At 46.2% G+C, this 12,832-nt stretch overlaps 1 protein-coding gene across 2 annotated transcripts in view; it reads right to left on the bottom strand.

The window, feature by feature from the left end:
* Positions 1 to 5,958: 5,958 nt before the first annotated feature.
* Positions 5,959 to 12,832, bottom strand: part of BTD (biotinidase) — a 36,076-nt gene continuing 29,202 nt past the window's right edge. For both annotated transcript variants that reach the window (XM_063114510.1, XM_063114511.1), the window contains 2 exons: positions 8,378 to 8,527; positions 5,959 to 7,458 (listed from right to left, as the gene is read on the bottom strand). In XM_063114510.1, the coding sequence (XP_062970580.1) occupies positions 6,286 to 7,458; positions 8,378 to 8,527 (1,323 nt within the window). In that variant the 3' untranslated portion in view covers positions 5,959 to 6,285. The remainder of the gene's footprint in view (positions 7,459 to 8,377; positions 8,528 to 12,832) is intronic.

The raw sequence follows: 12,832 nt of genomic DNA, 5'->3' as shown, positions 1-12,832 counted from the left end.
CTTAAAACAACAAGCATTTACTATCCCATAGTTTCTGAGGGTTAGGAATTCAAGAGTGGCTTAGCTGGGTGGTTCTGGGTCAGGGTCTCTCATGAGGTTGCAGTTTGGATGTCCCCCGGGGCAGAGTCATCTGAGAGCTTGACTGAGGCTGGATGATCCCCTTCCATCACGCCTCGCTCATGTGGCCAGTTGCAGGAGGCTTAAGTTCCTTGCCAAATGGGCCTGTCCCTAGGGCTCCTTGGGACATGGCAACTGACTTTCTTCTGAAGGAGTGACCCAAGATAGAGAGTGAGTGACCAATCTAGGAGGTGCAGTATCTTTTATCACCTAATCTCAGAAGTGACCTGCCATTACATCTGCCCTATTCTATTGGTCACACTGAACGACCTGGAACGCTGTGGAAGGGCACTCCACACAAGCGTACTGGAGGCTGTCTGGAGGCGAGCTACTGCAGGTATGCTCATTAAGAAGCCCATCTGTTCACCAGCCTCTCTGTCCCCTAACTGCTCTGTTCTCAAATGGACTGGTTTGCGAGCTTCCAGAATGTTCTGGGAGAACCATGTCTGAGCTGCATTTGTCTTTCCTGCAGGGCTCCCCTCTTCTCCATCCTGTTCTGTGACCCTAACACTGACTTCTATAAACAGCACGAACCAGACTCTCGCCCTCTACCTTCCTGTTGGATACAGCCAATGGGAAGCAGCTGCAGGAGTTGGGAGGGTGGGAGAAGAGAGAGAAGACGAGATAGTCATCGCCCGGGTCCCTCCTTGTCACGTCACCATAGTCTGGCTGTGCCTTTACTCACAGCCCCAGCTCCTGCCGGGCTGCTGTCTGCACAAGCTTCCCTCTCTTGCTTCCAGTAGCCCTTCCCACCTGTAGGCCTGGGGTGAATGGCTCCTGCTGTTGCTAGCCCCAGTGTAGGGCACTGTCCTTTCTTGGTTTTCTACCCTCTGCCCACTGTGTACCTTACTCTGGTATCGAACTCTCCTCATTTAATCAGGATGTGCAGTCTCCTTCCTGCCGTGGCTCTGACTGCAACAGTACCTAACCGGCAGCAGATGGAACTTCTTAGAGGAAGCAGGCCCGAGGGACACTCATGTGCTTGACCACACCCAACCCCCCTTTCCCTGTAACACTGCCCCAGTCTTCCATTGGGGAACCACCTTTCCCGCCTCTCAAACTGTGGGCGTGTGAGCCAGTGTTAGCTGATCAGAATATCACAGCCTCTGGCCAATAACTGGCTCAGAAATGGGCAGGTGGCTCCAGCAAGAGCCAACAAGGTTCAGTTCTGAGACTCTTCTAGGGACTGTGTGAAAAACAAGCTTTTTCTTTGAGCTGCTAAGAGGGTCGGAAGAAGCCTGAGCTATCGTGACCATCGTTACAACTACATGGAGAGTCCGTCTGGGAAAGAACATGATAGAAGAATTCAGAGTGGAGAGAGCCCAGTGCCGTGTCCAGACATATTTGAACACTAGATCCAGCCATGTCTGGAAGAGATCTCTTTTTCAGACCCTCCAGTTATATGAGTCAAGTCTTTTTTTCTTCAAGCAAAAAAAAAAAAAAAACAAAAGCAAAGAAAATGAGAAGTTATATGTGAAAAAGTTATATATACATGAAGCCTACAGTTCATAGATCGACTGATTTTATTTTTAACAGTTTAGCTGTTATTCAGATTTTTGTTTTCCGTCGGTAGTAGAACACTAAAATGGGAAAACATTCCAAAGAAAAAAGAAAGTTTGTTGTTTTGTCTCAGCCTGTCTAAATGGGATAAACACTCTTTGTGACTACCCAGTTATTCGTTCATTCAGTGGTCAACAAGTATAGAGCACAGATTTTATAACCGTGCCGGGCGCTGCAGATACGACGATGAATAGGACATTGGCTCCGCTCTCAGAGGGTGGGTCTCCTCTGAGTCACTGTGAAGATGCAAGTCTTAGCATCGGCACAAATTTACATGTGGATTTGCTAAGATCTCTGCGTCAGTCTTCCCCATCTGCAGGACAGCCATACCCAACCTTCTCTGGGGCTCATGGAAGTTAAGGGAGGCCGTTTATGAGCATCGGCACTGAGCTGACACTGGCGGCAGGGTGGCGACTCCAGTCGCGGCTCGCGTTCTGGCGAAAGCGCTCAGATGAACAGTACAGCCAGCGAGGAGGCTGAGGGAACGGGGCGGCAAAGCCAGACCAACGGGAGAAGCCGTGGTGAGCGGGGACACCTGGAAGGGTGGATTAGTGTCATCAGAACAGGCCACTGCAAGCAAAGACAACGGTTCAGAGGCCAGGCTGTGCTCAGAGTGTTGGGGGAGCTGAGGGGACTGGCCATGGCCGGACAGAGCCCTGGGTTCACGTGAGGCAGTTGGGCAGGAGAGAGGTTGCACAGCATGTGAACTTCAGTCTGAGGACGGGAGCTTCTGGGAGGTGAGACACAGGAGAAATGTGATTTGAATTGAGATTGGTAGTCAGTCTCCAAGATGGTCTCCAGTGGTCACTTCGTGACATCTATGCCCCGTGTCCCTTCCCACGGGGGCAGTGCTGACCTGCATAATCCATTAGGATAGTGCAAAAATGAGGCAGTGTGACCTCTGAGACTAGGTCATAAAAGACATGTGGCTTCCACCTGCTCTCCTTGGATCACTTGCTCCAGGGGAAACCAGGTGCCACATCGTGAGGACACATAGATATCCCTATGGAAAGGTCCTTCTAGCAGCCAGCTCCAACTTAGCAGCCATGTGAATGAGCCACCTCGGAACTGATCCTCTGAGCCACCATGACAAAGTACCACAAATTGGGTGGCTTAGAACAACAGAAATGTACAGTTGTGGAGTCTACAAATCTAAAATCAAGTTGTCGGCAGGCCCGTGCTTCCTCCAAAACCTGCGAGGAGTGTCCTTCCTTGCCTCTTCTAGCGTTGGGTGGTTTGCTGGAAGCAGTCCCCGGTGCCCTTGTCTTGCAGATGCATCCCGGCAATCTCAGCCTCCGTCCTCACGTGGCCACCTTCTCCCTGGGTGTCTGTGTCCTCTCGGGTAAGGACATGCTCATATTGGACTACAGGCACACCCCGCTCTAGTACGACCTCCTCTTACCATACGTCTTAATCACAAAGACCCTATTTCCAAATATGGTCACATTCACAGGAAATAGGGATTAGGACTTCAACATATCTTTTTGGGGGGGAAAAGGAACAATTCAACCAATATTCTACAAATCCCATGTAGCCTTCAGCTGACTCCAGCCGTGGCTGACTTCTTGACTGCAGCCTCATGAGAGGCCCTGAGCCAGAACGACTCGGCTAAACCCTCCCCAGATTCCTGACCCACAGAAACTGTGAGTTAACAATGCTCATGACTGTTTTAAGCCACTAAGTTCGGGGTGACTTGTTACGTGGGGTAGACAACTACCACAGGAGGGAGGCTGGGCGATGGAGAAGCCGGCAGCCAGGAGGCCGGGGCCATGCTCTGGCCTGAGGAGTGACACAGCCTGCACAGCCGCCTCCTCTCACACCCCCACACGTGCCAGCATTTGCTCCAAACCCAGGCTTTTTTTGCAGGATACGACATTGCATACTGCTGTAACTTAACTTCTACTTCACCACACAGAAACCTGCTTTGTTGAGACACCATTTGTTCACTGAGTGGTAATGTGTGTTGAGCAGTTCTGAGTTTCATTGAGCGGCTGACTCACCACTGTCCCTCTCTGGGCAGAACTTCTGTGCCAGGCCACCTCACAAGCCACCAGCCAGCCCTCTGATTGGCTGGTCTTGGGTCAGGTGCCCACTCCTGGTCCAATGTGCTATGGGGTGGCCCAGATGGGTTTTTCTCAGCAGGGGCTGTGGACAGGCCTGCCCCTCTGGAGCAGGTATGGGGGGCACTGGGACTGGACAGCCTGTGAGGAGGGTGTGGTTTCTGCCTACTCTGAAAAATTCAAAGGTCTTTTTAGGTCCAATGTGAACACAGCTCATTGTGCCTCTCATTTCCTTTGTGAGAAAAACCACAGACAGGCACAGCTGCACCTACCTGAGAAACCACGTGGACCGAGCTACTTCCCCCAGTCTGATACCACCAAAAATACATTTGATTTCCTGCCTCTATGTTATGGTCAAGATTGCCATTTGTTTCCTGAATTGCAGGATCACAGTTGACAAAAGCATATCACAACTGTTAGTCATAGGTGTATTTATTCATTTTCTCATTCTTCACTTTGTTCTGCCACCTGGCAGCTACTTCTTTTAATGGCAAAATCACTTTGTTCTACCACCATTATTTGCTTTTCCTCTACTTTATGAGCAATTCATTTAAAATTGTCAGTAGAAAGTAATTGCTCAGGGAAAGTTCACAGTGCTCTGCTCAGAGGGCAGAATGTGCACGCAGCAGATGCTTATTAAATGTTTATTGGGTAGTTCCACCAAGTCTGAATTTAGGACTGGCCTGTGTCCCTCTTTCTTAGGCTGATCTGAATCATCTTGGCACAAAGCAGCAATATGCATTTTTAAGATAATTTTTGTCTCCCTGGGGTTTGCAGCAGGGAAGCAGAGTGGGCAGTAGACAGCCACATCTGGAGCCACATCCGGCCTGCCTGGATGGGGAGGGCAGGCAAGCACTGTCATCTGGTGGGAGAGGTCCCACTCCCATTCCAGGGGGACTTCCCAGGGTGTGGGGTTCCCAAGGCTTCCTCAGGAATTCTGAGTCATTCCTGCTTATTCCCTGCAGACTTGCCTCATTCCAGCCTTTGCGAGGGTGCAGTGAGTCACGGGCTGGTTCCAGCTTTGCTTCTTTCCCACGTGGCTTGTTCAATCCACATTCTACACATGAGAAAATGCGGGCACAAGAAGGTTTAAATAAAGTGCCCAAGGCCTTCCAGTGAAGAGTCAATGGTGAGGCCATGCATATAAGCCCTGTCCGTCTGACTCTGGAATCCATGCTTTTCTGTCTCTAAGCCAGAAAAGGCTACCCGGTAGGGAAATGGAAAGAGAACTGCATCTTTACACAATTCAGAATTTTTAAAAAAGCATGTTTTTTTTCAAAAAAAACTAATTTAAAAAGGAGTTAAAACTAAATGGCCACAACATTTAAGAGGCAAATTACTGATAACAAATGATCCATTCTGCATTTAAAAAATGATCAGAAACTGTTACTAGGCATGGAGTCAAAATCCATTCTGAAATGGCTTGGAAATGTTGGATACACGTTATACAGAAATCAGTGGCCTAAAAATGTCTTCACCATACTGAATATAATGATTTTGCGTCTGGAACTAATATTGGGGGAAGTCCCTGCTCTATACCTGGTGCACACTCCAAAAACCCTTGACGAGTGATTAAATAAATGCAGGACTACTGTGGGCTAACCGCCCTGGCAGTCCTTGCAGTTTACCTTTGTGGGGTGCTGTGCCTTGCTGCAAACGGGAGGCCCTCCATGGGGCTGCAAATTGAATTATATTAGCATCATCCCATCCTGTGCAGGTGGCAGCTTGCCCAACTCTTGCCCAAAGCCAACTGGATTTATGAAGGCCCCTGGAATCCCTGGCTGAGATGCACTGTACAGAAGGAATTCTATGACTCAGATCTTCCCATCGCTGCCCCTCTTTTCTGAACATTTTCCAGCCCACCCTTGCCCCCACCCCAGAGCACTGTACTCCCTCTTTCCAGTTATTCCAAGTCCTGCCTACACATTCTGCTTGCTGACAGAAAGGCAGCTTGAGGAGAACTTCTTTTCTATTTTTAAAAGCTGTTTCAAGGACTACGTTTCTGACATTGCTGTAACTGACATGACATGTAATGACATGACTGCCATTTCATCTGGAGACAGTTCTAGTGGACCGCGATGGGAAAGGTCCCCACAACAGCTAATACACCTTTCGCTTTCTTGCCTTAGAAAATGTTTGAGACTTCCCGGGTGTCCCTGATCAACAACGAGAAAAAAAAATATATACAAAAAACCCCCCAAACTACTGCTTTGTGGATGTGTAAAATATAAACTGACATTTATTTCTGTTTTACCTCTTAAAACCAAATGTGTACTGAGAGATTTGCTAGCGGCAGATGTGTCTTGAAAAAGACAAATGTGAGTAGAGAATACCAGAAAATGTCTAACTGATGTTTAAGAGGAGGAGACACTGAGGGAATCTGCCTCTCCTCCTTCCTCCCACAGTTCCCAGGGTGGGATCTGGTGCCACAAAAGTGGGCGTCCACCCTTAGCACAGGGAGGGGGTCTCAATGTTTATCTGTGGGCTGTGGAGGTGCGTGGTGGTCCACATGATGGCCAGAGTTCACCCCAAAGAGCACACACTTTTCCTAGTCCCTCTCATACAACCGCCCGTAGAGAGCTGCTGTCACCAGGCCAGAGGACAGTCCACTCTTCCTCAGGAAATAGTGGTCATTCTCCCAGCCGAGCTGGTCAGGGGTTTCTAGGGTCATCCCTGAGGTCAGAAACAAAGGAAAGATATAGGAAGTACTGAAGTTTCCCCACAGGTGAAACTCAAATATCCCTGTGGCCTCTGTGATCTCCTGCCCACAGGTGTCAAAGCCAAGACCCCCACACTTGACCAGGGCACACACTTGAACGTAGTAAGTGCCGTGCACTGTGTGAAGGCCATCGAAGACCCCCAGGGCATACAGCTCTCTGGACAAGGTGGGCCTTTCGTAAAGTAAATGACAGCAGAGGCCATTCGAGCAGACTTGGAGGTAGCCGTCCTTTCCCCAGACAGGGACCAGGGTGAAGTTGTCATACATCATCTCAGAGTGAAATGTGGGAGGAGCATTCATGTTCCATTTGGCGGCTTCGCCACACTGGACTTCCTGAGCATCCTTTGCACAGTATGGATCGCCTGACAAGATTTTTAAAAACTTACTGTGGGGTGGGTCCATTTTAGCTGTTGCATTCTCTGTACCCATGAGACCCTGTGGATTTTTGGCTACCTGGGCAATTATAAGGTGACCTGTGGAGTTTTCCATGTTATGGTACCAAAAGGACTTCAGAGGGGCGTGTATGCCACTCCCTGTCATCCCCAGAGACGGGTGGTGGATGTTAGCTGCCAGGAAATTGACGCTAAAAGCGATGGCAAAAGCTTTCTGAATCTCAATAGCTGCCAAGAGTGGGAGCTGGTTCATCCAGGCGGTGGGAAACACAATGTGCTTCACCTCAGAGTCTCTGAGGAGCCTGACAGCAGGGTCAAAGAACAATATATCAAAGCAAGTGAAGACGCCAAACTTGCCAGCAAAGGGGGTATCAAAGGTGACGTGGTCCACTTTAAGAGGGGTATCAAAAGCTGCCTCAAAGTAGAGGTTGTGTTTTCGGTAGCGATCAACAAGTGTTCCGTTACTGCTGAACACGACATTCGTGTTAAACTGGTATCTCCCATCGTTTGGGCACCCTGGGTCACTGCTATGACAAGGCTGCTTCGTCCCAAGATTGGCCACCAAGAACATCTCTCCTTTGATGGCCATACAACTCAGGCGCTGGAGGACCTAGAGGGAAAAAAGTTAAAATGCATTTTTGAAATCCTGCCTTTTGCCTCATATTAAAAAAAAAAAAAAAGGATTTGTTCATGTCCATAATATATAAACAGCCATCATAAATAAGAAAAAAGCAACCACCACTAGAAATATTCAAAGGATATGAACAGGCGATTCACAGAATACAAGTGGCCAAACATGTGAAAAGATGCTCAATCTTGTCATTTTTCACTTTCATAAGACTGTCAAAAATTCAAGATTATTCTATCTTGCATTGACCTAAAGGATGGGAAAACAGGCACTCATACACTATAACTGGGGATGTAGAGTGAAATCAAAGTTTTTTAAAGGAGAAACTTGGTACTCTTTAATGTGATTTAAACTGTGTACATCCTTTGAGGAATTCCATTTCTAGGAATTTTATCTTGCAAAAAACTTGGACATGATTGCAAAAATATGTGTACAAAGATATTCATTGAAACTTTGCTTATAATAGCAAGAGTTAAAAAAGAATAAGCACATAGCATGCTAAAAAAGAGGATGCCAACAATGGAAGAGCAGAAAAAATATAGTTGAATGCCCAAATAGTTGATGGCAGTTTCTCTAGGAAAGGAAATAGGATGAGGGGCGGTCCGTGGTGAAAGCAAACTTTCACTTTTTTACTTCTGTTTGGTTTGCTTTTTTAATATGTAGTTGTTTATGTATTTCTTATGTCACTAATAAATGGAAAGATCCATAGATGAGAAATGCCTTGTGATACCAGACATTCTTTAACTGAATGAACATGTGGCACATAGGGTTTGGGTTTGATTTTTCGGATCCCAGGGTCTCCTTTGAATCTCAGTTAACGTGCTGTGGCTTTTGGCCCCTGGCTTGGTTCATTTCTGTGTGCCCTTGGCCCACTGAGAAGGAAGCCTGAATCCTTACACACCTCTGTGTCATTGAAACGGTGGGGCTCCAGGCATGGGTTCCACCTGACCAACCGGGGAGACGGCATGAAGTCCAAAAATGGGTACAATGATGTTCTTGTAAAGTTGAATCCATGAATGCCATCTTCTGGAAACACTATGATCTGTACACCCTGTAAATCAAAACATCAAAGTACAATCCATCTGTCATCAGATGATAGGAAGCACCACTTCATTCATTTGTTCATTCATTTGGCAACCATCAAGAAATTGCTCTGTACCAGGAACCAGAAGTACAAAGACGGTGGCTCTACTCTCATCGGGGATCTTAGTTTCAGGGAAGCTGTCTCACTTGGCCTAATAAGCTGTCTCACTTGGCCTAAACCCAAGGGGAGACAAAATCCTCTAGGAACCAGTAGCTGTGCCTGAGGGCATGTCGGGGAAGGAGGGAAGGAGTAAGCCCTTTTGAAGGGTGCCAGCATTTGCCAAGCAAACAATTAGGAGGGGTATGGTGTTCTTGGTGGTACAATGAAAGATGGAGCTGATCATAAAGGACCTTGAATTTGGGGTCCATTAACAGACATGGTATCTCCAGTCCAGTGGTTCTCAACCTTCACCGTTCCTCTGAATCAGCTAGGGAACTTCTGAAAAAACATTGATGCTGGGGCCCAAACCTAAAAAGTCTGATTCAATTGATTGTGAGTGGGGTCTGGCAAAAATGTGTGTTTAAAGGTTCCCCAGGCAATTCTAATGTGCAGCCAAAGTTGGGACCCACTGAGCCAGTGGGTAAGTCAAGTGTGTTGATTTCAGCATAAAAACAAGGACTCCCTGGAAATCTCAATTCCCCAAAAGGGAATTAGGAGGCTCCCTGGCTCTGATGGCCTGGGGCTGTCTGCAGCAAGCTAAGGAAATACAAACAAGGCAGCCCTCAGCTCCCAGCTCCAGGGCCTTTGCTCTCCACTTACATGGCTTAAAATGTCAAGCCTGGAACATTGGCTGGCCCCAGTGTGGAAGGTGGAGAAGGCAGGCAGAGAAGGCATGAATAGTCTAAAACAGCAGGCAGTTTGAGGCTCTTATTTCTGGAATGCATTGAAAACTCTTTAAAAAATTTTTTTCTGGTCATAAAAACTTTAAAAGTTTAACAGGAGAAAATTTGGAAAACAAAAATAAAGAATTCATAATCTAATATCACAAGGATACTTATTTTTAATATCTTATTTTCATTTTTTTCTCTCTCTGTATATGTGTGTGTACAATTGAGAAAATAATAAATATATGGTTTTGGATCTTCAGTAAGATCCATGGTGGTGACCATCCTCATATAGTATGTTCAAAACACTACTGAATGAGTGTTGTACTCAGATCTTTGATCGAATCTCTGATGATTTCTTTAGAATAAAGTCTTACAAGTGAAATTTCTGGGTCAAAGAGTATGAAACATTTCAAGTTCTTAACACACATTGCCAAATAGCTTTCCAGAAAGGTTATATCAACATCGGCTCCCTTCAGCATAATATGCTAGGCTCGTTCACTGCACACTTACCGATGATTGTGTAAAGAAAAACTGTCACAGACTTGGAAATAAAGCAAGATAAAGAATGCTTGCCTAGGGCTGGCTGCTTAGCTCAGTTCGTTAGAGTGCAGCCTTGTAACAACAAGGTCAAGGATTCGTTCCCCATACCAGCCAGCTGCCAACTAAAAAAAAAAAAAAAGAACACATGCCTTTCTGAATTATACTGGGTACCGTTTAACAGGCTCTCTCAAGGATTATCTAATTATCTGGAGAATGTACCACTGTTTGACTTTATTATTTAAAAGATCACCCCAAACATTACAATTGTATTGCCCTGTAGAATATTAGTTTTCTATCTGTGAGCAAATGTATTTCAACATTCGTTGGACTTAACTGACATACACATACACATTTGTGTTCCTCAAATTCTTCTTTGAACCAGCTTTACCAACTTACCAGTTATTTCACTAAATAATGAGTTAAATAAAAGCTTTGGTCATTCTGTATTTCTGTAAGAGATATGTAGTTAACTTTTTTGAAAATTATACATGGGCAGATATTTTCCTTTATTAAAGACAAAACAAAACTTTGAGATCACTGAATGGCTTCTTGTTTTATTTTGGTGCTAGCCAGTACGGGGATCCGAACCCTCAACCTTGGTGTTACAACACCGTCCTCTAACCAACTGAGCTAATTGGCCAGTCCTGAACGGCTTCTTATGGAGACAAACATTTAATTATATATACATATTAGATTAATATGAAAATGAAATGGCATTCCCTGAGCACACAGCCAGAAATAAGAAGAGGAACCAAACCTAGCTGGGGCAGAACTTCGGGTCTGATGTGACGAGTAATCCTTTCTAGGAAGTAATTAGCATTCCTGATAAATAGCTTCAGCTGTTTTCTGATAGACCTTAATGAGACCAAGAACACCTGAGGAATGAAGGTCACCAACCCAGGGGACTGGTCAGCCTAATCATCTTTAAACCGGACTCCTTTTTTCCCCCTATGGATGCCTCTACCAAGACGGGAATATTTCAATTGGCTTGTTCAGAAACCTCTACCCTATAGCAAGTTTGACATGAAACTTTGACACATGCTCGCCATCAGTCTGCCTTAGAAGTTGCTCTAATACATATAAGCAGGTAGTGGAGCTGAGATATCTGTAAGTACTAAAAGCAAACACATCAACAGCTTCGTCCCTGCTCCTGGACCACAAATAAAGAAAGAATGATTCCTTGCGACTGGCATGGATTCAACAAAATCATGTTATGTGTTTCCTTTTTGGGGCAGGTTATTAAAATGTGAAAACAGGGGAATTCTGCAGTCCTAGTCTCTGGGTTTTAGTGTGGCAAATGTCTCCTGATGGTCTGTGGACAGGATCGAGAGGCAAGAGGTAAGTGACACTCAGGTGCTGGATTCAGCACCACACAGGCAAACACCTCTATCCACACAACGCCCGCCCTTGAGTGGATTGGTGTCATAAGGAGGCCTGAGGGCACAGCCTAGGATTTTTTTACACTGACTTCAGCATAGACATAAATGAGGTGTGTATCAAACGTGTGAATGACGTGAAGGTAACTGATATGCAGATGTCAGTAAAGATCCCTGAATAGCCCACCAGGCTGCAATGATGACATTTAATGGCATAAATGTGAAGTCTTGCTCTCAAGTGAAATAAATCAACTTTGTAAGTACAGGATGGCAATAGCAGCATGTGTCTGTGTGTGTAAAAAGGGCAGGGGTTTAAGATGACAGCAAGTGCTTATGAATCCACAGTGAGATGTGGCTGCCAAAGTTTTCTGGGGACAACGTCTAGAGCAAGAGGTGTGACTTCTACTCCACTCTGCCCTCATCAGACATTATCAGGAGAGTTGCTTACAGTTCTGAGCACAGAGAAAAGCCTGGAAAGTTGTTAGAAGAGCTGGAAACCAAATCTCCCAAGGAACTGTGGGAGGGACAGGGGACATAGAGCCTAGAGGAGAGATGCCGGCGGGGGGAATGATGACTTCCATCCTCAAATGTGAAGATGGCGTTTGTGGTAAGGGACTCTGTTCTCCTTAGTTCCGAGGACAGAACTATGGGTGCAGTTACAGGGAGGCCTGTTACTGCTCATTGATGGGAAGACCTTTCCAGAAGTTCCCACTGCTGGAACTAGTAAGACAATGAGTTCTGGGCCACTGAAGGTGTTCAAGGAGAAACCAGATGTCAGGTTGGAACAAAAAGTGTCACCCATCAGAAGAAGCCAGATGAGGTCTTTAAGCTCTCTTCCAACATCCGTTTTCTATATTTACATAATATTTTATACTTACAGTATTTATACTTATATTTTTATATGTGTCTATGTGTGTGTCATAGGCTAGAATTTTAAGATGTAGCAACAGATGGTGGCTATGGCCGTCCAGGCCACCTGACCACTCTGCTCAGAAACAGGGGCTATTTGCGGCAGGACCTGCAGGCCTGACTGGCTCTGCCCTTTATGCTCCCAGACAGCAGGGAAGTTTTGCTCTCACAGAGTTTACTTCCTTTTGAGGCACAGAGGGGCTTCCTCAAGCAGCTGGGCTTGGTCACCCCACCAAGAAGGTTAAAGCCCAAACTTCCCTTTGGTTATGGATTTCCCAGCAGGGCACTTTCTTAACGTCCGGCACTGGCACCAACATTTCCCTCTCTGCCCCAAGGGGCTACCTCCATCCCCACCCTTCCTGGCAGGAGAGAGAAATGTGGGCCAAGCAGGAAGCTTTCACAAAGGCTGGCACCGACCTTCCCTTTGTCAGTTTGGGGTTGGTTCTGTCTGGGCTGAGGTCTCAGACTGTTCACCGTCTAGCACAGAGACCAGAAATGAGCCCCAAATAATCTGAAGGCAGAAAGGGCGGTTTTGAGGGTGGTTACTATTTCAGTTAAGCTTTGAATGTCTCAGCCTGAGAGTTCATCATGCCCAGTGGTTTTCATATTCTTCTGCACAT

The sequence above is a fragment of the Cynocephalus volans genome, chromosome 11 (assembly GCF_027409185.1).
Source record: "Cynocephalus volans isolate mCynVol1 chromosome 11, mCynVol1.pri, whole genome shotgun sequence".
Classification (NCBI taxonomy): Eukaryota; Metazoa; Chordata; class Mammalia; order Dermoptera; family Cynocephalidae; genus Cynocephalus; species Cynocephalus volans.
The sequence above is the reverse complement of the archived record's forward strand: the minus strand, read 5'-3'. Positions and strand labels throughout refer to the sequence as shown.